Source organism: Trichosurus vulpecula, chromosome 7 (genome assembly GCF_011100635.1).
Source record: "Trichosurus vulpecula isolate mTriVul1 chromosome 7, mTriVul1.pri, whole genome shotgun sequence".
Lineage (NCBI taxonomy): Eukaryota > Metazoa > Chordata > Mammalia > Diprotodontia > Phalangeridae > Trichosurus > Trichosurus vulpecula.
Window position 1 is genome coordinate 1,458,580 of NC_050579.1, and position 22,999 is coordinate 1,481,578.

General features: G+C 41.7%; 2 protein-coding genes across 2 annotated transcripts; one reads left to right on the forward strand and one right to left on the reverse strand.

Moving 5' to 3' along the window:
* The first annotated feature begins 6 nt into the window (after nucleotides 1-6).
* On the forward strand, nucleotides 7-20,081 carry LOC118856455 (zinc finger protein 709-like). Its single transcript, XM_036766738.1, has 3 exons — nucleotides 7-2,461; nucleotides 18,533-18,694; nucleotides 19,486-20,081. Exons 1-3 carry the CDS (start codon nucleotides 7-9, stop codon nucleotides 20,079-20,081), a joined length of 3,213 nt encoding a protein of 1,070 aa, XP_036622633.1.
* A 1,528-nt stretch (nucleotides 20,082-21,609) lies between these two features.
* On the reverse strand, nucleotides 21,610-22,161 carry LOC118857174 (small ubiquitin-related modifier 2-like; the record flags this gene model as incomplete). Its single annotated transcript, XM_036767821.1, has 1 exon — nucleotides 21,610-22,161. A coding segment is annotated over one exon (462 nt), but the record flags the coding sequence as incomplete, so codon positions are not given.
* Between the last annotated feature and the right edge of the window lie 838 nt (nucleotides 22,162-22,999).

The following is a 22,999-nucleotide window of genomic DNA, read 5'->3' on the forward strand; positions in this document are numbered from 1 at the left end:
ATTAAAATGAAAAAAATTAATATTAGAGAGAAGTGCTTTGAATGTAATGAATGTGGGAAAAGCTTCAGCGAGACCGGGAACCTTATTACTCATCAGAGAATTCACACTGGAGAGAAACCATTTGAATGTAAAGAATGTGGGAAAGGCTTTAGTCAGAGGGGAACTCTTATTAGTCACCAGAGAATTCATACTGGAGAGAAACCATTTGAATGTAAAGAATGTGGGAAAGGCTTTATTCAGAGGGGAACTCTTATTTGTCACCAGAGAACTCATACTGGAGAGAAACCCTTTGAATGTCATGAATGTGGGAAGGGATTCAGACAGAGGGGATCTCTCATTAGTCACCAAAGAACTCATACTGGAGAGAAACCCTTTAAATGTCATGAATGTGGGAAAGCCTTCAGTGAAGGCAGATCCTTTAATAGACATCTCAGAACTCATACTGGAGAGAAACCCTTTAAATGTCATGAATGTGGGAAGGAATTCAGGCAGAGGGGAACTCTCATTATCCATCAGAGAACTCATACTGGAGAAAAACCATTTGAATGTCATGAATGTGGAAAAGCCTTCACTTCAAGTAATGGACTCAAAACACATCAGAGAAATCATACTGGTGAAAAACCTTTTGAATGCCATGAATGTGGAAAAGCCTTTGCTTCAAGTAATGGACTCAAAAAACATCAGAGAAATCATACTGGTGAAAAACTCTTTGAATGCCATGAATGTGGAAGAGCTTTCAGTGAACAGAAAGTACTCAGAATCCACCAGAAAACTCATACAGGAGTGAAACCCTTTGAATGTAATCAATGTGGTAAAGCTTTTACTAAGAGTAATATTCTCAAAAGACATCAAAGAACTCATACTGGAGAGAAACCTTTTGAATGTAATCAGTGTGGAAAGGCTTTTAGTGATGGTAATGTTCTCAAAAGCCATCAGAGAACTCACACTGGCGAGAAACCTTTTGAATGTAAAGAATGTGGGAAAGCCTTTAGTGAATGCAGATCCTATAATAGACATCTTGGAACTCATACTGGAGAGAAATCTTTTGCATGTCATGAATGTGTGAAGGGATGCAGCCAGAGGGGAACTCTCATTAGCCATCAGAGAACTCATACTGGAGAAAAACCATTTGAATGCCATGAATGCAGAAAAGCTTACAGTGAACAGAAAGTACTCAGAATCCACCAGAGAACTCATACAGGAGTGAAACCCTTTGAATGTAATGAATGTGGGAAGGCCTTCAATGACAATAATATCCTCAAAAGCCATCAGAGAACTCATACTGGAGCGAAGCCCTTTGATTGTCAGGAATGTGGCAAAGGCTTCTGCTGGAGGACAAGCTTCATTGCTCATCAGAGAACTCACACTGGAGAGAAACCCTTTGAATGTAATGAATGTGGAAAAGGATTCAGACACAGGGCAAACCTTACTACCCATCAGAGAACTCATGCTGGAGAGAAACCTTTTGAATGTAAAGAATGTGGGAAAGCCTTCAGTGAATGTAGGTCCTTTAATAGACATTTCAGAACTCATACTAGAGAGAAACCTTTTGAATGTCATGAATGTGGGAAGGGATTCAGCCAAAGGGGAACCCTCATCAGCCATCAGAGAACTCATACTGGGGAAAAACCATTTGAATGCCATGAATGCGGAAAAGCTTACAGTGAACAGAAAGTACTCAGAATCCACCAGAGAACTCATACAGGAGTGAAACCCTTTGAATGTAATGAATGTGGGAAGGCCTTCAATGACAATAATATCCTCAAAAGCCATCAGAGAACTCATACTGGAGAGAAGCCCTTTGATTGTCAGGAATGTGGCAAAGGCTTCTGCTGGAGGACAAGCTTCATTGCTCATCAGAGAACTCACACTGGAGAGAAACCCTTTGAATGTAATGAATGTGGGAAAGGATTCAGACAGAGGGCAAACCTTACTACACATCAGAGAACTCATTCTGCAGAGAAGCCCTTTGAATGTCAGGAATGTGGCAAAGGTTTCCGCTGGAGAACAAGCCTCATTGCCCATCAGAGAACTCACAATGGAGAGAAACCCTTTGAATGTAATGAGTGTGGAAAAGGATTCAGACACAGGGCAAACCTTACTACCCATCGGAGAACTCATACTGGAGAGAAACCTTTTCAATGTAATCAATGTGGAAAAGCTTTTAGTGATGTTAATGTCCTCAAAAGCCATAAGAGAACTCATACTGGAGAGAAACCTTTTGAATGTCAGGAATGTGGGAAAGGCTTTAGTTGGAGGGCTAGCCTTATTACCCATATGAGAACTCATACTGGAGAGAAACCCTTTGAATGTCATGAATGTGGAAAAGCCTTCACTTCAAGTAATGGACTCAAAATACATCAGAGGACTCATACTGGAGAGAAACCCTTTGAATGTCATCAGTGTGGGAAAGGATTCAGACAGAAAGTAAACCTCATTACCCATCAGAGAATTCATACTGGTGAGAAACCTTTTGAATGTCATGAATGTGGAAAAGCCTTTAGTGAGAGGGGGTCCTTTAATAAACATCAGAGGACTCATACTGGAGAGAAACCCTTTGAATTTCATGAATGTGGGAAAGGATTCAGACAGAGAGTAAACCTCATTACCCATCAGAGAATTCATACAGGTTAGAAACCATTTGAATGTTATGAATCTGGAAAAGCCTTTAGTGAGAAGGGACATCTTATTAGACATCAGAGAACTCATACTAGAGAGGAATCCTTTGAATGTCATGAATGTGGGAAAGCCTTCAGTGAGAGGGGGTCCTTTAATAGACATCAGAGAACTCATACTGCAGGGAAATCTTTTGAATATAATGAAAGAGAGAGAGCCATTAGTCAATGGGGAACCCTTATCAGCCATGAGTCAAGTCCCACTGGAGAAAACTCTTTGAATATATTTAAGGTAGGAAAGAATTCAGAGGACAAATCTTGTTATAGAACTAACAGAAGTCTTAGTTTAGAGGAAAAAATGGATACTGGGAAGGCTTCAGGGAGAAAACATACTTATTAGACATCAGAGAATTCATAAGGAAGAGAAACTATTTGAAGATTTTATGTATATACAGATGTATTAAAATCTCTAGCACCAATTAAACAACTTATGTAGTGAACACAGTTATGTAAAACAATCTTGAAAATTTTTAGAAATCTAATCAATGAAAGGATAATTTATATTGATTCTGTTGTAATTAGTTATTAGAAAATTAATTGGCAGTGAAATCACTGATTTTGTGTTCAGCATAGGAAATACATTTTCAGACACAGCTGAGGGGACTTTGGTTGTTTAACTACACTTATTACCAGAGAGGGCTCTTATTTGGACTGGGCTAAGTTGTTAGGGGAGAGCCAGTGGCTAGTGATCATTGTTGTTCAGTTGTTTCAGTCATGTTCCACACTTTGTGTGCCCATTTGGGGTTTTTTTGGACAGAGATACTAGAGTGCTTTGCCATTTTCTTCTCCATTTCATTTCACAGATGAGGAAACCAAGGCAAACAGTGTTACATGACTTGTCCAAGGTTACCTAGCTAGTAAGTGTCTGAGGCTAGATTTGAACTCAAGAGGATGACACCCTGCCCAGTGCTCTATCCGTTGTGCCACCTAGCTGCCCTGTGGCTAGTAGTTATAGTGAAGCTTAAAAAAAAAAGAGTGTCAGTGAAATATTTAAAAATACAGAGAACAGAAAGAATTTCAGGCAAGCAGGGCTTATTTATTTCTCTTGCGTTAAATTGAACATTTACTTAAACTGTACACGGTAGAATTTCAGTTTCCAATAACAGTCCTCTTTGTTCTTTGTATATGTAGTGTTGTAATGAGTTTAGTAACACTTGAACAAAATAATCAAGGCTCACCATTTCATATGCAATCCTTTTTCTGTTCTCTGTATCTTTATGTTTAAGATGACAATAAAACAATTTTAATGGGAAAAAAGAAACCATTTAGCCAGATGATCTTCATTTGTTATCACAGAATTCACGTGGGAGAGAAATGCTGTAAATGTTATGAATATGGAACAGGCCTCAGACCCTCCCAGGACTCATACAAAAGAGAAAAGTTAGTGTTCCAGGTGGGAAGATGCAGGTCCTATGTAAAGATGGCTGGGGTGCTAGGTTGGTTGAGATGTGAAGCATGTTCTGGGCAGTGGTCAACTACAATAGTGCCGTGGAGAAGTATACACCCACCTCTAAAGAGAAAACAAACCAACAACAAGCCACAGCCCTGGGATGGCAAGAATTCTGAATCAGAGTATATTAACTTCCCTAAGTACTCTGCTCATGGTTTCTGGAGGTGGAGCTTGGACATTGTTCTTCCATGTGGAGATGAAGACAAATGGAATGATGGCTGGATGGGATATGAGGTACTACCACATTCTCCATGCCATTCAGGGGCAATAGTTGCCTATAAAGCCCTTTGCAAACCTTCAAGTACTAATTGGGAGTAGTAGGGATGGTGGTACTAGTTAGTAGCCATTGTCATTGCTCTTGTCATCCTCCCATGGTTTGAATTATCATCTTTATGCAAATGCCATCCAGAGATTTCGTAGATAGGGGTGTGTGTGTATGTGTATTCATAGGTATCTTAAACTCGACATGTTCAAAACCAACTCATTATCTTTCCTGTCTTCCCAAATTCCCTTCTCAGTCAAAGGCACCATCATCCTTTCATTTTCTCCACCTTGTCATGATCCAGTTAGTTGTCAAACTTGCCATTTCTACCTTCACAACACTTCTGAATCCATCTGTATCTCTCCACTTTGGTCCTCATCACCTCAAAACTCAGTTGTTGAAACAACCTTTGAATGGGGCTGGTTTTCTCAGGGCTCTCAACCCTCTGGTCCATTCTGCACACTGTTTGCCAGAGTCATTCTCCTTAAGCACAGATTTGACTGGGGCACTCTCCCCTACTCAACTCTGATGCTTCCTTCTGCCCCAGGATTAAATGGAAGTGGTTTAGCTTTTGAAGCCCTGCACAACTGGTTATGATTTCTCTCTATAGTTTCAACGGACATTATTCCCCTCTTGTCCTCTTAGGGGTCAGTCAGATTGACCTTTGCTTTGTTCCTCAGGCAGGACACTCCATCTCTCTTCCTGCCTTCCCTCCCCCTTTGTCTTTATACTGATCAGTCCACATACCTGAAATGAATTCTGTCCTCTCTGCTGCCTCAAAGGCCCTTGCTTTCTCGAAGAAGAAACCCAGACTTTCCCTTTTTCCCCCAGCTGCTATTCACTGCCTGAAAGACAGGTGAGCAGCTCACAGCAGATTAAAACAGTGAGGTGTCACCTTATAGACATCAGCTTGGTAAAGATAACATAAAAGGAAAATGACGATTTTCAGAGGAATTGTTGGAAGACAGACATACTCTGTTGGTGGAACCATAAATTAATCCAACCATTTTGGAAAAGCTTTTTGGATCAGTTCCCCCCCTCCCAAGTCACAAATTCGCAACTGCCCTTTGACCCAGTGATAGCACTACTAGGCGTATAACTTCCCTGAATCATGAAATATTGTGTTGTAAGAAATGATGAAAAGGGATGAAAATCGGAGAAACTAGATAGAACATGAACCACCTAGAAATGGCTTCAACTATGACCACACAGGCCTTGGCTCTCACACAAATCCTGACCAATTGGGTCCCCACAGCACAACTACTGCTACCTCCCTAAAGATGCTAGAGTAACCTGGCGGGTTTAGGGAATGATTCTCAGGTTACCAATTCTCAGTTGATATAAATTAACCAGCCACATGTGTGAGAGCTTCACCTCTTAAGTATCTCATGTCTGCTATGTACAATATAGATATAGAATAAAAAGTAGTTTGGGGTGGGGGTGTTCTAGCAGCTTGGGGGACCAGCAAAGGTATAGAGGATGGCACTTGGCAATGAGCTGACAATCGAGAGGAGCCGGGGATTCCATGGCATGAAGTGAAAAGGAAATGTTCTCCCGTGAGGCATGGCCCATCCCAAGGTATAGAGAAGGGAGGTGGAAGGTTATGGACCTCAGACCAAGTGGAGCAGCTAGTGGGAAGTGGAGGTAGCTGGAACTGCCTTCTGTTCTCTTCTTTGCTTTTTAAAAAGTGACAACAGTACTTTTTTTGGGGTGGAGATATTACTACTACAGGGCAGCTGGGTGGTGCAGTGGATAGAGTGCCAGTCCTGGAGTCAGAAAGCCCTGAGTTGAAATCCAGCCTCAGACACTTAGTGGTGTGACCCTGGGTGAGTCACTTCACCCTGTTTGCCTCAGTTTCTTCATCTGTAAAGTCAAGCTGGAGAAGGAAAAGGCCAGCCAGCATCTTTGCCAAGAAAACCCAAATGGGGCCACAAGAAGTGGACACAACTGAAAAATGGCAGAAGAACATCATTATTGCTACAACTTCCTGTCCTCACTCAGAAAAAAAAGACAGATTTTCAGTCAACAAGTATAGTCAAGCAAAAAGAATCAGCAAAAAGAATGTGGCCATGACCACAGGTCCTATTGTTCCTCTCCTCAGGAGGTGGGTACTAAGCTTCACCATCAGTCATCTGATGGGGGCTCATTGATTGCATTGATCAGAGTTTTTCAGTCTCTGCAATGTCCTCGTGTGTCTGCGCCCTTCACTGTCAGTCCACACCAGCTAGGAGTCTCTAAAATGGGCTCTCTTGTCAATTCATAGGGCACAATGATATTCGGTTACATTAATATTCAGCTTAGCCATTCCCCAGTTGTCTGAGAGGTGATCTGAGGCACCTCCTTAGAGCCTGGTTCTTTTCTCTGCCTCCTCTCCCCCTTTTAATTCCCCCTCCAAGAGTTTGATTTGTGACTGTTTCCTCCCTGGTATTGTCCCATGCCCATTCTTGCTTATTTCCCTGCTGGTGTTTCTATACCAGACTGTTTGGCGGTGGGGGTGTGGAGGGGTGTGAGTGGACAGCCCTCTTTTGTCCAGGTCAGATCAGCAAGGCTCATCTGCTGCCTGCTTCCCAGCCCTTCCTCTGTGTTTAGACACACTTGTTACCACTGCAGTTATGAGAAATAGCAAGTGCTCCCCCTTCTCTCTCCTCTCCACACAAAAGTGTTCTTCCTCCTTCATGCCCCCTTCTCTTTGCCCTCTTCAGACCCTTAAAACAGAACCCACCCCCCTCTGCTTTCTCTTATTAATCTCTTGTAATACCCTTTGAGATCATTTAATCGTAGGACAAACTTTATTAGCTGTCATAGAACTTTTACAGAATAAAGTCTTTTGTGTGTAATTGATTCAGAAAAGACTTCTGCCAGAGAAGGTATCATATTATATAATAGACAATTAATTCTGGAGAGAAACTTTATGTAACAAATGTGGGAATGCCTTCAGTAGAAGGGGATGCCTCCTTGTGTATTAGAGAACTTATACTGGAGTAAAGCATTTAAGTGTAATAAATAAGAGTTGCACCAGAAGGCTCATTGTCACTGTGTTGGGGGGAATACCCCAGGTTTCTGTGCTTCACTGTGGACTGCTTTTAGTAGCGCCTGTTGCCACCACTGCCACCACCAATTTGGACTTTGTGTTGGGACTTTGCTAATTAAAGCATGCTGGTTCCTGAGGGTAGGAGCAGGAAGCCTGCAACTGCTGTGTGGGGAAGACACTGAAAAAGAGCTTTGCTTGAACATTCTGTACAGCTTAAAGAGATTAACTTGCTGGGACCTAGGGGTGGACATTTGAATTGTAAACAAATATTTGGGAATGGCACTGAATGATATGTTTTGATTTGTTGTGAATGATATCTTTTGTTATATTTCCCTGAATGTGATTGCAATGTATAATGTTTCTATTTTGTCCCAGGATCCATGGCCATTTAATTTAGATATTGTTAGTCCACAGATCCTGGAAAGGGATGGACAATGTAGTAGTAATTAAGGTGGGACTTTTTGCTGTTGACCTTTAATGATTCTGGCCTTTGTTTGAATGGGGTAGATAAAGTGGGATGTTTTTGTATTTCTCCGCACTGAGACAACTGGGAGTCATTGATTTTATCTGATGTGATATTGGGGGTGGGGAACTTTTCCACACCCAGCCTGGGTGAGGTCTGGGCCCTTGGCACCCTGAACAGGCTATATCAGCACAGAAGTTAGCATCCTCTCTCCGAGCTCTGCACCACAGCAGAAGTGGTGTGTGACACTGGGCCAGCCATTGTAATGAGCTCCCCAGCTGAAGACTCAGATGTTGATAACTATGAATTGTATTTGGTCTATAATTCAGGATGCTGGATTTTTCCCCCTGAACTAAATGAATGTTCTGAACCTCAGGGTGCTGGTTTTTTCCTGTGAAGTATGTCTCTTGATGCTTGTGTATATGGTTCCCTGAACTAACTGAATGCTAACTGAATGCTGGCGTTTTTCCCCTGAACTAAATGAATGTTGTCTGTATGCTAACTGAATGCTGGATTAAAGTAAGCTGGTCAACCCCTTCACCGTGCTTTCCTTGTTTAAGCAGATAAAAAGAACCTGTGCTTTCCCGGCAGCCTCCTGGGTCCCAGCAGCCCCCTGGGTGCCGGCTGTGGGGGAGGGATCTTACGCCCCCACTGAAGCTGCTAGCTGGGTTGTTAAAACACTGCCAAGACAAACCCAGGGCCTATATGAATACAATTATGAAACACTTCTCACACAAATAAAGTCAGATCTAATTAAATAGAATATCATCAGTTGCTCATGGTTAGGCTGAGCTAATATAATAAAAATGACAATTTTACCTAAATTAATTTACTTATTCAGTGTCATACCGATTGAACTACCAAAAAATCATCTTACAGAGCTGGGTAAAATAATAACAAAATTCATCTGGAAGGAAAAAAGGTCCACAATATCAAGGGAATTAATGAAAAGAAATGCTAGGGCAGGTGGCCTAGCCATATCAGATATCAAACTGTAGTATAAAGCAGCAGTCCTCAAAACTACCTGGTATTAGCTAAGAAACAGAGTGGTAGATCAGTGGAATAGGTTAGGTACACAAGATGCAGAAGTCACTAATATAGCAATCTACTCTTTGATAAACCCAAAGAATCCAGCTTCTGGGTTAACAATTCACTGTTTTGGGGCAGCTAGGTGGTGCAGTGAGTAGAGCACCAGCACTAGAATCAGGAAGACCTGAGTTCAAATCGAGCCTCAGACACTTGACACGCTAGCTGTGTGACCTTGGGCAAGTCACTTGCCCTGCCTTCCCCCCTCCAAAGAAAAAACAAACAAACAAAAAACCAAAAAGAATTCACTATTTCACAAAAACTGCTTGGAAAATTGGAAAACAGTGTGGCAGAAACTGGGCATAGACCCATATCTTACACCATATACCAAAATAAAGTCAAAATGGGTTCATGATTTAGGAATTAAGGCTGATACTATAAGCAATTCAGGAGAGCAGGGAATAGTTTTCCTGTCAGATTTATGGGAAAGGGAAGAATTCATGACCCAACAAGAGATAGAGAGCATTATAAAATGCAAAATGGATAATTTTGATTATGTTAAACTGAAAAGTTTTTGTATAAACAAAGCCAATGCAACAAAGATTAGGAGGGAAGCAGAAAATTGGGAGAAAATCTTTACAACCAATGTCTCTGATAAAGGCTTCATATCTGAAATATACAGGGAACTGAGCCAAATTTATAGGAATAAAAGTCATTCCCCAACTGAGAAATGGTCAAAGGATATGAGCAGGCAGTTTTCAGAGGAAGAAATTAAAGATATCTACAGGCACATGAGAAAATGCTCCAAATCACTATTGATCAGAGAAATGCAAATCAAAACAACTCTTAGTTACCACATCTTTCTTGTCAGATTGGCTAACATGACAGAACAGGAAAAAGACAAATGCTGGAGAGGACTGGGAAAACTGGAACATTAATACATTGTCGGTGGAGTTGTGAACAGATCCAGCCATCTTGGAGAGGAATTTGGAACTATGCCCAAAGGGCTATAAAAATGTGCATACCCTTTGACCCACCAATACCACTCCTAGGGCTATATCCCAAAGAGATCACACAAGTGGGAAAGGGACCTGTATGTACAAAAATATTAATAGCAACTCTTCTTGTGGTGGCAAAGAATTGGAAATCAAGGGGATGCCCATCAATTGGGGAATGCCTGAACAAGTTGTGGTATATGAATGTAATGGAATACTATTGTGCTATTAGAAATGGGGAAGATACAGACTTCACAATAACCTGGAAAGACCTACATGATCTGATGCTGAGTGAGAAGAGCAGAACCAGGAGAACATTATATACAATCACAGACATATTGATTCTGTGATGACTAACTTTGATAGACTTGGCTCTCCTCAGCAATACAAGGCTCAAAGACAGCACCAAAGGACCAATGATGGAAAAAGCTAGCTATGTTCAGAGAAAATCTATGGAGTCTGAGTGCAGATTGAGGCAAACTATTTGCTCTCTTTTTTTTTTCCTCTTCTTTTTTTGGTTTTGTTTCTTCTCTCTCATGATTCATTCCATTGGCCATAATTATTCTTTGCAACTTGACTATTGTGTAAATAAGTTTATTGCAAAAGTTTATGTAGAATCTGTATTGAACTGCATGCTGTCTTGGGGGGGAGGGAGGAGGGGAGGGAAGAGAAGAAAATTTACAACTCAAGAATATGTAAAACTAAGTGTTGTAAACTAAAAATTAAAAATCTAATTAAAAAAACAAAAAAGAGTTAAAAGGACCCTACCTTATATATTATATAGGAACACACCCACACATACACACCCACCCATGCGAGCGTGTGTGTGTGTGTGTGTGTGTGTGTGTGTGTGTGTGTGTGTGTGTATTAGTAACAGATTTCAAGTGTAACTAGCTAGTTTGGGCTAAATTCCTAAACCTGAGGGCTCAGTCTTATAGTACCCTAAGATGTTCCATAATCAATTATTTTAATAGATTTGCTACTGTACTTATAAAACCTTCTGATTATAGAAATTTGCCACTAAGAGATTAAGGACCTAACTTATAGTAACTTGCTGTCAACTCCAGGCAAAATTCCAGTTGTGTCAAACTGCAAACTGCATTGAGCCAGGCTTAAAGTCTTCCAGGTTTCAGTTAAGGAATCAAATGAAGAGTCCCACCTCAGCACATGCAGAACAGTTGCTCTCTCAACCTTACCATAAATCGTACTTGTAGTATGATTTATGATAACCCTCACTGGATTGCTGGCATCATGGATCAGTGGCTCAGACAGCCTTCCTTGATATTCATACCTGGAGTTAGACTCAGAAAAATAGTCAGTCAAAAGTCCCATTAAGTCTTTGAATAGCAAGTTCCAATAATCAGTTTAAGATATGACTATAATTTCACATTGCTTAAGGAACATCTTTAAAGTGAGCCTTAAGTAGCTTGCATGTACTTCCACCCTTGTTCATAAAATCTTCTCATTAAGATCATAAGTCATTGCTCTAACACATTTGCATTAGTTTCCCAAGTTTTTCTATTCTCCTCTAACTATGCCTGATCTGAAAAAATGAGATAGACTTCAAGAATTGAACCATATAAATATAGGTTCAAACGCTAACTTTGTCTTATGTTTTAGACCATGGAATGAATTCAAATCCAAATAGCCACATTTAACTTTTCCTATCAATGAGACTTACACTGAAATTCTTTTTCCCAGACTACTCAGATTTAGTTTCAGTAATTAATTACGCCATTTATATTAATACCCAATAGCTCTCATATCACTTTGAAACATTTAAGGACCTTATTCCACATACATAGTAACTTTAAATCCCAGGCTTAGTCTATGGGATAATGATTCAACATTGCATTTGTATCTTTATTTGTTTTTCCCTTTATCTAGTTATCCCCATTAATATTTGGAAAGAATGTTATCTTTCACATGACTATACAAGAGTACCAATTTACCCAATTATTTGAAAACAGCAAGATTTCACACATTTGCATTAATCAAATTTTCCATTTCTCTCCATAAAACCTTCTAGGTCTTTAGGTACCACAACTTCATTTCACAATATTAACAAATTAGTAAGAGTCAAAGGCACTGAATTCATCACAGGAAACAAAGGCCAAACTCTTCAAGGATCCCTAATAGGAGGAGATAGTCCCTGGCCTCAAAAAGCATACATTCTCAGAGCCAACATATACACGTGGCCAGGGAAGAGAGTTTTAGTTGTGGCAGTCATAGGAAATAGTACCTTGTCCCATAAGACAGTCAACTGATACACCCTTTCCAAAAGCAATGGGATTATAGATTTTTTATAGTAATATTTTATATATTTTTTATATTTATATTACTGATCTCACAAGAGATTTTTTTTCTGATTTAATTTCCCAAGAGAAATTAGTGTTATCTTATTATATTAATAATTGCCAATTTGTGATCCACCCTTTTCCTCTTCTGTTAAGGCCTAAATCCCCAAAAATGTCAGTCAGTCTCTGAAGGGCATGGCTAAGTGAAGAGATTAGTCCTAGACTCCAAAGGACTGGCTTGTTAATTAGGTTAGGCAGGACTCCACCCAAGTGAGAAAGCTGATTTCAACTTGTGGCATAAACAGAAACAAATAGGGGTAGGTGAGCCTTTGCCTGGGAAGGAAGCCCCTGTCCTTGGTCCCCTCTGTGTGGGTCAGAAGACCACTGACTCAAGTTTAAAAAAAAAGAGGTTTTTCAAGGTAGGAAAAACAGAAGCTTTCTTTGATCAAGTCTCAGGAGAGTTGGGCATCTCTCACTACCAGGGCAGAGTGATGGTGACGAGAGGTGGGGTACAGAAGGCAAGCACGGAGTTATATACCCTTGTACAAACAATTCTAAGAAATCCCACCCCAGAGGCTGGACCTCCATCCCCATTGGCAGGAACAAGCGGCCTCACACTCTAACCAGGAATAAAGACATAAGTTTTTACCCAATACAAGCACAGAAACTACAGACTTACCTTATAGGGAGACTCCTGTTAAGGTGGCAGTTTGTGAAATAGGTGAGGGGAGGGGGAGAGGAGAATACCATCTGGTTTCCCTGAAATCATATGATTTACAGGAAAAAGAAACTTAGGCCTGGTGAAGTTCACATCCTAACTTGTACTATCTCCATTTTGAATATTGCCTTGCCTGAGTTATTCATAGGGAAGCTTTCACAATCTTGTATTCCACTCACCTCCATTAGAGCTTAGGGCAACCCTGCTCCTAAAAGAGAAAACTAGCCCTTGTGAATCCAACTGGTCCTAGAGCCATTTATGGCTTGTTCAAATTCTTTTTCTAACATAGGGTAAATTACATATTAAATTTCCTCTTTTGTTACTCTGAGCAATTCATGTTTTGTAAACACTCATCCATTTCACTCAGAAGTCAGCTTTATTGCTATTTAACTGTGCAAAATAGCTCCTAATAATTGCTTTAATTTTCTATTCTTTGGTTCACCCTTTCCTTTTTGATGCTGGTAATTTGGTTTTCTTCTTTCCTTTTAAAAATCAAATTAACCAATGGCTTATCTATTGTGTAAAACCATTTCTTAGTATGATTTATTCAACTTTTTTTTTATTACTTTTGGTTTTATTAATCTCTCCTTTGATTTTCAAGGATTTCCAATTTGGTGTTTAATTGAGGATTTCAAATTTGTTCTTTTTCTGGTTTTTTTTTTTTTTTAAAGTTGCATGCCCAATTCATTGACCTGCTCTTTCTCTATTTTACTGATTTAAATCTTTACTGAGAGACCCAGAGTGACCAGTGCGCAGAAGGGGACGCTCGAGCGTGGGAAAGCGCGACCCCGGGGTCTTCTGGGGAATGGAGTCAGGGCGAGCACGTGCCCGGCAGGAGCCTCCCGCTTCCGGACTCCATTTCCCAGAAGGCGCAGCGCTCCCACGCCTGTTGCGTACTTCCTCTTGCCCTCTCCAGCTTATTCCTAGCAAATGGCCTCAGGGCGCGACGCTTTGTGGGATTGTTCACTCTTCCTGTCTTGGGGGTTGGGAGTAGCCGCTACCGGACTCAGGAAGTCCTACTTCCAAACTTGGACTCTTGGTGCGGATCCAAGGGGCTGAGCCGGGGTGGGGGGTGGGGGGGGGGCGGGGGAGAGATAGTGCGCACGCGCGGTCGCCCCTTCTCCAGCCCCGCCCCAAATGGACCTCCTATTCTGAGGATTTGGGGGAGGGTCCTAAAAGGGCCATCAGACGCGCGCATCCCCTGAGGGCGTGTGCAAATGTCCCAGCTAGGGGGGCCCCTGGCGCCCTACTCGCTTACACCTCCAAAGGCCCCGGCTCGTTTTGCTGAGGCCGTGCCCGTGGGCGCAGTCACTGCCCACTCGTGTGCGCACGCCCCATCCCCACGCCACGCTCACACACCCGTATGCCCACGCGCCGCACCCACGTCGCCCAGCAGACTCCGCACACATACCTACCCCGCACTGACCACACACCCAACAGCCCAGGTGCACAAACCTTCCTCACACACGCGTGTACACACGTGCCCCCCCCCCCCACGTGCAAACACACACCAGGCACATGCGTGCTTGCTCTTGCACGTTCCCCTCCTGCTACCTCCCTTCCCACGCTGGGGAGGGTCCTCAGGGGCCTGGGTGGGGGAGGCGGCAGCTAGGCCAGAGTGGAGGGCGCTGCTGAAGTGACCTTGCTTCTGAGCCCACAGGTCCCAGCTTTGCGGGAAGAGGAAGGCGGTGGAGGCTGCCCCTGCCCAGGAGAAGGGGAGCCCCCGCCAAGGAGCACCTTCAGGGGAAGGAACCCTCCTCCAAAAACCCCCCAGAAGAAGGAGGCACCCCCCCAGAACACCTCCCAGGAGAAGGAGCCCCCCCCTCCCAGAAGGAGGGCCCTCAGGAGCAGGTGCCCCCCCAGGGAGGAGGAGCACCCCTCCAAGAACCCACACCAAGAAGGAGGCCCTCCCCAAGGGAAGGAACCCCCCCCCCCAAGAAGGGAGCCCCCAGGGAAGAGTTCTCAGCCCCTCCTCTCTACCTCCAGGGCTGCCCCTGGTCAGAGGGGGCCCAGGCTCCTGCCTGCCTCGTCATCTTGGCCATCTGTGGAAAATGTGTCCCAATGCTTGGAGGGAGAGGTGAAGCTTGCCCAGCGTTGGGGGGGAAGAGAATGAGCCCCTGGGCAGAGGGACATCTGGTGACAAACCTCTAGGAGCTGTCATACCAGAAGCGAGTGAGACACGCCACAGAGTATAAGTTTTGAATGGAGAAGTTTATTAGCCGGCGGTCATTCGGGGAAAATTCCCATAGCAAATGACCACGTTTAAAGGAGGAGGGTAGTTTATATAGACCATACAGGATTCAGTGCTTAATTATCTCTTAAAGTTTACATATGTTACTTTGCAGACTCAGCAAGCCTGTGTTATTTCACTTTTTATGACCATGATCAAAGGAAACTCCTTAATAGATTGTAAATACAACATATCAGATAGTTGACAAAGTGTCAATTGGAATTACAACCCAGGATCTCTGTGTCCAGTTTGCCATACATCCCACAACATGACTCATGAGATAAGAGCTAGGAACAGTCACATAATTCAAAAGAATATCTGGGGCTGAGGCTTTCATCCTTCAAGGCCATAGGCAGACTGAGGGATGCTCCAGCTGGCTTTGTTGAGAGGAGAGATTGTCTCTCAGTCCACTCAGTTAATTAGCTTACATTCCTTGGAAATGTCTTAGGGGCCCAGAACACTCGCCACAGGCAGGACCTCAGTCTGTTTTTGTCTTATGCAGACTGGGGTTTGCAGTTAGGGGCTGGGGGCAGGGTTTTTCTAGCAATAGCTGGCTACTCAGGTATCACAGAGCCAAGTGGCAGATCAGCGAACCCCAAATCTTAGGGGTCTCCCTGTCTCCCCTTTCTCTCATGTTACCCTTGGTTTACCCGGTTTTCCCAACATTTCCTGGCCTTTCATGTGGTTTCAGTCAGTTGGTCAGTGAGCTTTTGATTCCTCACTATACAGGCTGAGTGAAATGAGGGGTGGTAGCCAGAGCAGAGACCCCACGAGGGTAGAGAGAGCTTTGGCAGCTCAGGAGGAGGAGAGCAGAAAGGCAGTGGGGATAGTGACCCGGAGAGCAGGGTCCCAGAGGAGGATTTGGGGTGAGGGTCTCCAGGGTGCTGATGAGGGCTCCACTTGGGAGCTGCCTGGGGGGTCACAGCTGTGTGTGACTTCTCCATTAGTCCATTAGACTCATCTGGCCTCTCCTGAGCACATCAGTTCCCTGATCTCTCTCTTTCCTCTCATGTTTCCCTGTCTCAGGGAATGAGGTATCTGTTTCTTCTTTTGAGTTGTAAACTAATTTAAAATTTAGTAGCTGTCAATAAAATAAGTAAGATGAAAGAATCTCACACTATCTTTGGTTTTGACTTATCTACATTTTCCAGTCTATTCCTTTCTGTCCCTGTAAGGGGGAGAATTTAAAAGAACCACGACAAAAATCCAATTCAGGCAGACCAGCCGAGACATCCTAAAAGTCTGAGGTTAAATGCAGTTTTCCACTCTGATGGTCTCCCTCCTCTCATGCCCTTTGCTACCAAGCTAGTCAGACAAGTCTCAGAAAGTCAGTCACAAAAAAGAGCCATTGGGGGAAAAGATCCCAACTTTTTGAGAAAGAATTGCTCTTGGCCTTTTCCTGTTGTGACTATGGAAAGAGGGGTTTTCTCTGTTCTCTCCCCACCATCAGCAGCAAAGCTTTTGTCAGAGCACCTTCCCCTGTAGCCCACACTGTGTCCAGGGGAGGGCCCACCTAGAGAGGACAGTTGTGGAGTTGGATGGAATGACTGAGAAGAGCAGGCCCAGGGCTCAGTGGGAATGGATGTGGATGCCACTAGAACAGAAGACCCGTAAGGGACCTTACAGTACTAGAGGGAGGAGCTACCTCAGGCCCATGTTGTCCCACTTTAGAGAGTCACTCCTCATGTACTTAGGCATTGTATTGAGTTTTATTTTTTACATCATAATTTCACCCAGTATCCCTCTCCTTTTCCCTCCCAGAGAGCCATCTCATATTACAAATAATACCTTTATAAAGACAAAAACCCAAAAACAAAAGAGAAGGAAGAGGACAAAAAATCAGTATAATTTATCCATGCATTAAAAAAATCCAAAAATGCATTCAGTGTACAAAACTTCTGGCCTCCCGCTTCTGCCAAGGGATGGGTGGGGGTGTCGTCACGTATCTCTTCTTTGGAGCCGTGCTTGTTCTTTATCATTTTGCAACATTTTGCAATTCACTTTTGGTTTTTTGGGGTCCTTTCTCTGTGCACTGTTGTCATGCATTTTTTTGTCTCATGTTCACTCTGTATCAATCCATTTTTATCACATTCATCATTTCTTACAGCATAGTAATAATTACGTTATATTCATGTACCACAGTTGGTTTAGCTGTTTCCTGATCAATGAGTACTTCCAATTCTTTACTATTACAAAAAATGGTGCTATAAATATTTTTGTGTATATGGTGCCTTTCTTATCAGCGACCTCCTTGTGGAATAAGCCTAGTCATAGAGTCTCTGAGTCAAAAAGTATTCTATTCAGTTTATCTGAATAATTCAGTTTGCTTTCCAAAATGGTTGTACTGATTCACAGGTCCACTAGCAATGCACTAGTGTGCCTGTCTTCTAACAACCTCTCCAGCATTGGCGGTTCCCTTGCACGCTCCTGTTCTTCCCGCTGATGTATAGCTTAATGGGAGTGTTCTCATGTATGGGTGAAAAGTTTCATTGCTACTGTTGTTATCCGACCATTTTAGTGAATGACTTTGCTTCAAGTTTATTGTGTTGTCTGGATGACTATTAAATACACTGGTAGGGGTTGATGAGCTATCCAGTAGCTTTAGGAGTCTGGACACACAAAATACCTTGATCTTGGAATACTAATGCCTCCAACACCCAGCTTTTGAGTTCAATTTGGCAGGATTGCCAATAGGCGGTGCTGTACTTATTTTTGAAGGAGACCTTTTGTAAGTCAGATTTCCAGTATCTGATATGTCATGCTTTTCATTATGGCTGCTTTTAAAATCATCTTGTCATATTTTTTCAGTGACAAAAATGTGTCTGGTTGAGATTATTTTGTTGTTTATTGCTTCTGTTATTCAGTGAATGTCTTTTGTCTTTTTTTCAATATTTTGAGAATTTTAAAAAATTTCAGAAATATATTTGATTCTTTTTGTTTTCTTTTTTAACAATTTGGGGGAAGAACAGCAATTCTGAAATTTTCCCTAATTGCTCAGTTTTCCTGGTCCATCAGTTTTAGCTTGCCTAAATTCCAAGTTGTTTTCCAGCTCCTATCTTCTACCCAGCTTTTCCTGCTTCCTGTAAGGTTTTCCATAAATTCCCCTGAAGAAGATATTTCAGCTTTTCATGATTGTTGTTTTCTTAGGATATCTGTGAGTGCTTCCAGTTCCCTAGGATGTAGCTAACTTAGTACTTAGTAGCCAGGTGTTTTTAGTATCTTCTCCCCTGCCCTTGGCTTTAATTCCTTCTAAGTAGTGTTCTACCCAGGTCACTCTGTGTCTTGTTCTTTTGATCAAAGTGATAGAAACTAGAACTTACTCCAAAGAGGGTTACTTTCTGTCATGGCCAACAGTGACCAGTAACTTTTAAAACATTTCTTTCAGATGGTGTTAGTCAGGAGACCAGATGTGAAAGCAAAGATGCAAGTCTGATAAAATGCATTTACATGGGGGAATCATCCAAGACAAGACTTCCAGCGAATATTCCCTGGCATTCCAGGACAACAGAACCAATGGAATATGATATTAATTTAGAGATACAGAAGGGTGATCAGGAGAGACAATTCAGACTAGTAACAATCCCACAGAGAACAACTTTTAATGAAATGACTGTACCACATTGCACTACTTTGGGAGGAAGTTTTAATCTAGTGTCTATCTTTGTTCCATCATGGAAAAATGCTGTGGAGAAGAGTCTCCACAAATATAAGACACTTGACAAGCAAGTAAAGGATTTTTCAGACTTACTTATATGCAATGCTTTTTCTTCAAGGAAGAATCTTTTTAAGTATGACAAATGTAAGAAGCCCTTTAGTTACCACTCAAACCTAATTAAATTTCCTAGAACACATACTAGAGTAAAGCTCCATGAGGACAATGAAATGGGAAAGGCATTTGGTAGAAGATCATGTGTTATTGGGTGTCAGAAAATTCAAATTGGAGAGAAACATGAATGTCACAAATATGGGAAAACCTTTACCAACCAAAAAAGATTGATTAAAATGAAAACAATTAATATTGGAGAGAAGTCCTTTTTAATGTAATAAATGTGGGAAAGTCTTCAAGGATAACAAACTATTTGAAAACCATCACAGAATCCATACTGGAGAGAAACCTTTTGAATGTCATGAATGTGGGAAAGGCTTCAGCCAGAGAGGAAACCTTGTTGCTCATCAGAGAATTCACACTGGAGAGAAACCATTTGAATGTAAAGAATGTGGGAAAGGCTTTAGTCAGAAGGGAATTCTTATTAGTCACCAGAGGACTCATACTGGAGAAAAACCCTTTGAATGTCATAAATGTGGGAAAGCCTTCAGTGAATGGGGATCCTTTAATAGATATCTCAGAACTCATACTGGAGAGAAACCCTTTGAATGTCATGAATGTGGTAAGGGATTCAGGCAGAGGGGAACTCTCATTAGCCATCAGAGAATTTTCTCATACTGGAGAAAAACCATTTGAATGTCATGAAAGTGGAAAAGCCTTCACTTCAAGTAATGGACTCACAATACGTCAGAGAAATCATACTGGTAAAAAATCCTTTGAATGCCATGAATGTGGAAAAGCTTTCAGTGAGCAGAAAGTACTCAGATTCCACCAGAGAACTCATACAGGAGTGAAACCCTTTGAATGTCAGGAATGTGGCAAGGGCTTCAGTCAGAAAGGAACACTTATTAGCCATCAGAGAACTCATACTGGAGAAAAACCCTTTGAATGCAATGAATATGGAAAAGCCTTCACTTTAAGTAATGGACTCAAAAGACATCAGAGGATTCATACTAGAGAGAAACGCTTTGAATGTCATGAATGTGGGAAAGCCTTCATTGAGAGGAGGTCCTTTAATAGACATCAGAGAACTCATACTTCAGGGAAATCGTTTGAATGTAATGAAAAAGAGATAGCCATTAGTCCATGGGGAACCTTATTAGCATGAGTCAAGTCACACTGGAGAAAACTCTTTGCCTATATTTAAGGTAGGAAAGAATTCAGAGGAAAACCCTATTACACACTTAACAATAGACTTAATTTAGAGGAAAAATGGATATTGGGAAGGCTTCAGGGAGAAAACAAACTTATAAGGCATCAGAGAATTTGTTGGGGAAACTAATCAAAGATTTTATGTACATATAGATGTATTAAAACCCCCCAGCACCAATAAAACAACCTTATGTAGTGACTACAGTAATGTAAAACAATCTTGAAAATTTTTAGAAATATAATCAATGAAAGGATAATTTATATTGATTCTGTTGCAATCAGTTATGAGAAGACTAATTGGCAGTGAAATCACTGACTTTGTGTTCAGCATAGGAAATACATTTTCAGACACAGCTGAGGGGACTTTGGTTGTTTAACTATACTTATTACCAGTGAGGGCTCTTATTTGGACTGGGGTGAGTTGTTAGGGGAGAGCCAGTGGCTAGTGATCATTGCTGTTCAGTTTCAGTCATGTTCCACACTTTGTGTACCCATTTGGGATTGTTTTTTGACAGAGATACTGGAGTGCTTTGCCATTTTCTTCTCCATTTCATTTCACAGATGAGGAAACCAAGTCAAACAGGGTTACATGACTTGTCCAAGGTCATCTAGCTAGTAAGTATCTGAGGCTAAATTTGAACTCAAGAGGATGACACCCGGCCCAGTGCTCTCTCCATTGTGCCACCTAGCTGCCCTGTGGCTAGTAGTAATAGTGATGCTTAAAAAAACCAGGAATGTCAGTGAAATATTTAAAAATACAGAGAAGAGAACAGAAAGAATTTCAGACAAGCAGTGTGAATATTTGCTTAAACTGTACACAGTAGAATTTCAGTTTCAAATGCAGTCCTCTTTGTTCTTTGTATATGTAGTGTTGTAATGAGTTTAGTAACACTTGAACAAAATAATCAAGGTTCACGATTTCATATGCAATCCTTTTTCTGTTCTTTGTATCTTTATGTTTTTTTTTTGTTTTTATTTTAAACAAGAAGTTTATTTAAACAACAAGATGTTTGACTTGAAGGGAAAACTATCTAGGATCAATTTCTTTATAGTAATTTATCCCTACTGAGAAACAGAGATTGCCCTACATGTAACAGCTACGTACAAAAAAGTTATAAAATCATCCTTGGTTTTACAATGATAAAAGAAAAACATTGAAATTATCCAATCAAACAAGGTATGCAAGGATTTTTTTGTGGGTTTTTTTTTTTGTTGTTAAACAGTGAGAGCAAAATAACTTACTGGAATATAAAGATAAAAGTTAAATGAGCATGCCACTAATGGAGAAAAGGGGTATTTTCACAGAACCAGTTTGTTTTTTCCCCTCCCCATCTCCATTTGATGTTGATCAAAACATACCATCGGCCATTTAGTTAAAAAAAAAAATACGCATTATGCCTGTGCACATACACCAGTTACTTTATGTACAATAAAGGAATGGGGGAAGGGAATCAAAGAAGAGAGAAAACTATACTGCCGTAGTCAGGATGTGGATGAACCAAATCTTGGTTTCTAATTGTGAATGTATTGTTTTTCTTGGGAGCACAGTTCTGGAGAAGAGTTGTAGATTCTTTTTAGTAAGCGCCTCCTGTCTGCTGCTGGAATACATCAATTGTATCTTCATCCTCCATTTCCAACTGTGCAGGTGTGTCTGTTTCATTGATTGGTTGCCCATCAAATCGGAATCTGATCTGCCTCATTGACAAACCCTGTCGTTCACAATAGGCTTTCATTAGTTTACTAAGTGGTGTGTGCCTCTTAATCTTAAATTGCACCACTGAACCATCTTGCCCGGCCACCTTCAAATTAATGTGGTCGTTGTTTTCAGTCTTGACTCCTTCCTTCGGCTTTTCGTCGGCCATGGCGAGTCCCGCGGTCTCCTCAGCCGCCGCTTCACAAAAGAGGCACCAGGACGGTCCGCTCCAAGGGAACTGGGGGAGAAGCAGCAGCCGCAGGAGCAGGGGCAGGAGGAGGAGGAGGAGGAGGAAGATGATGGTGATGATGGTGAGGAAGAGGAGGAGAAGAAAAAGGAGGAGGAGGAGGTGGAGGAGGAGAAGGAGGAGGAGGAGGATGAGGAGGAGGAGGAAGAGGAGGAGGAGGAGGAGGAGGAGCGTATCTTTATGTTTTAAGATGATTTTTTCCCTTGATGTGAGGAGTCATCAAAGACTCTTGATTTCATCAAAGAAACAAAGTCCAGACTCATCAAGGGTTCCTGATTAAATAAGTACTCCAAAAGAGAAAACAGTAAAAAAAAAAAAGTCTCACCTTAATTACTGTAACAATGAGTTATGTAGGCTACAGTTAATCTACCATATGTTGATTATATTAATTGGATTGGATTTATCGGATAGTCACACTGTATTAGTTAGGCCTGTTATTATGGATACATTAGTACTTCTTGAAATAAGGTTCATAAGCCTCGGTAATACCCACTTCCACCTATGAATCACTACTGCCCCTCCTAAGTGACTTTTGCTGTAAAACCACAACTTTCCTGGTCCTTTAGAAGCCAAATGCTAGCATTTGCTGGCCTTCGGAAAACCCTCCTCTCAGTGTTCTTGAACCCTAGAATACTGCTGACAAGAGAATGGCCCAGGGCCTTGATGACAGGGTCTTAGGGCCTTTGGGGTGGGTCCCCAACTGCCTCTGACATAGGAGTTATGATTGATAGACAGTGCCCTTACAATCATGGGTAGGCCCCTGCTTCTGAAGATTATCCATCATAAGTTTCTTTGCTTCTGAAGAGACCTCCTGTATTGGTAATTAAGGTGGGACTCTTTTACTGTTTTAGAATGCTAAATCAATTAAGTGTCTTTGGTTGAGTCTTACTAGGTGCAAAGCCCCAGGCTAGTTAGCAAACTAGTTAGCTAGTTT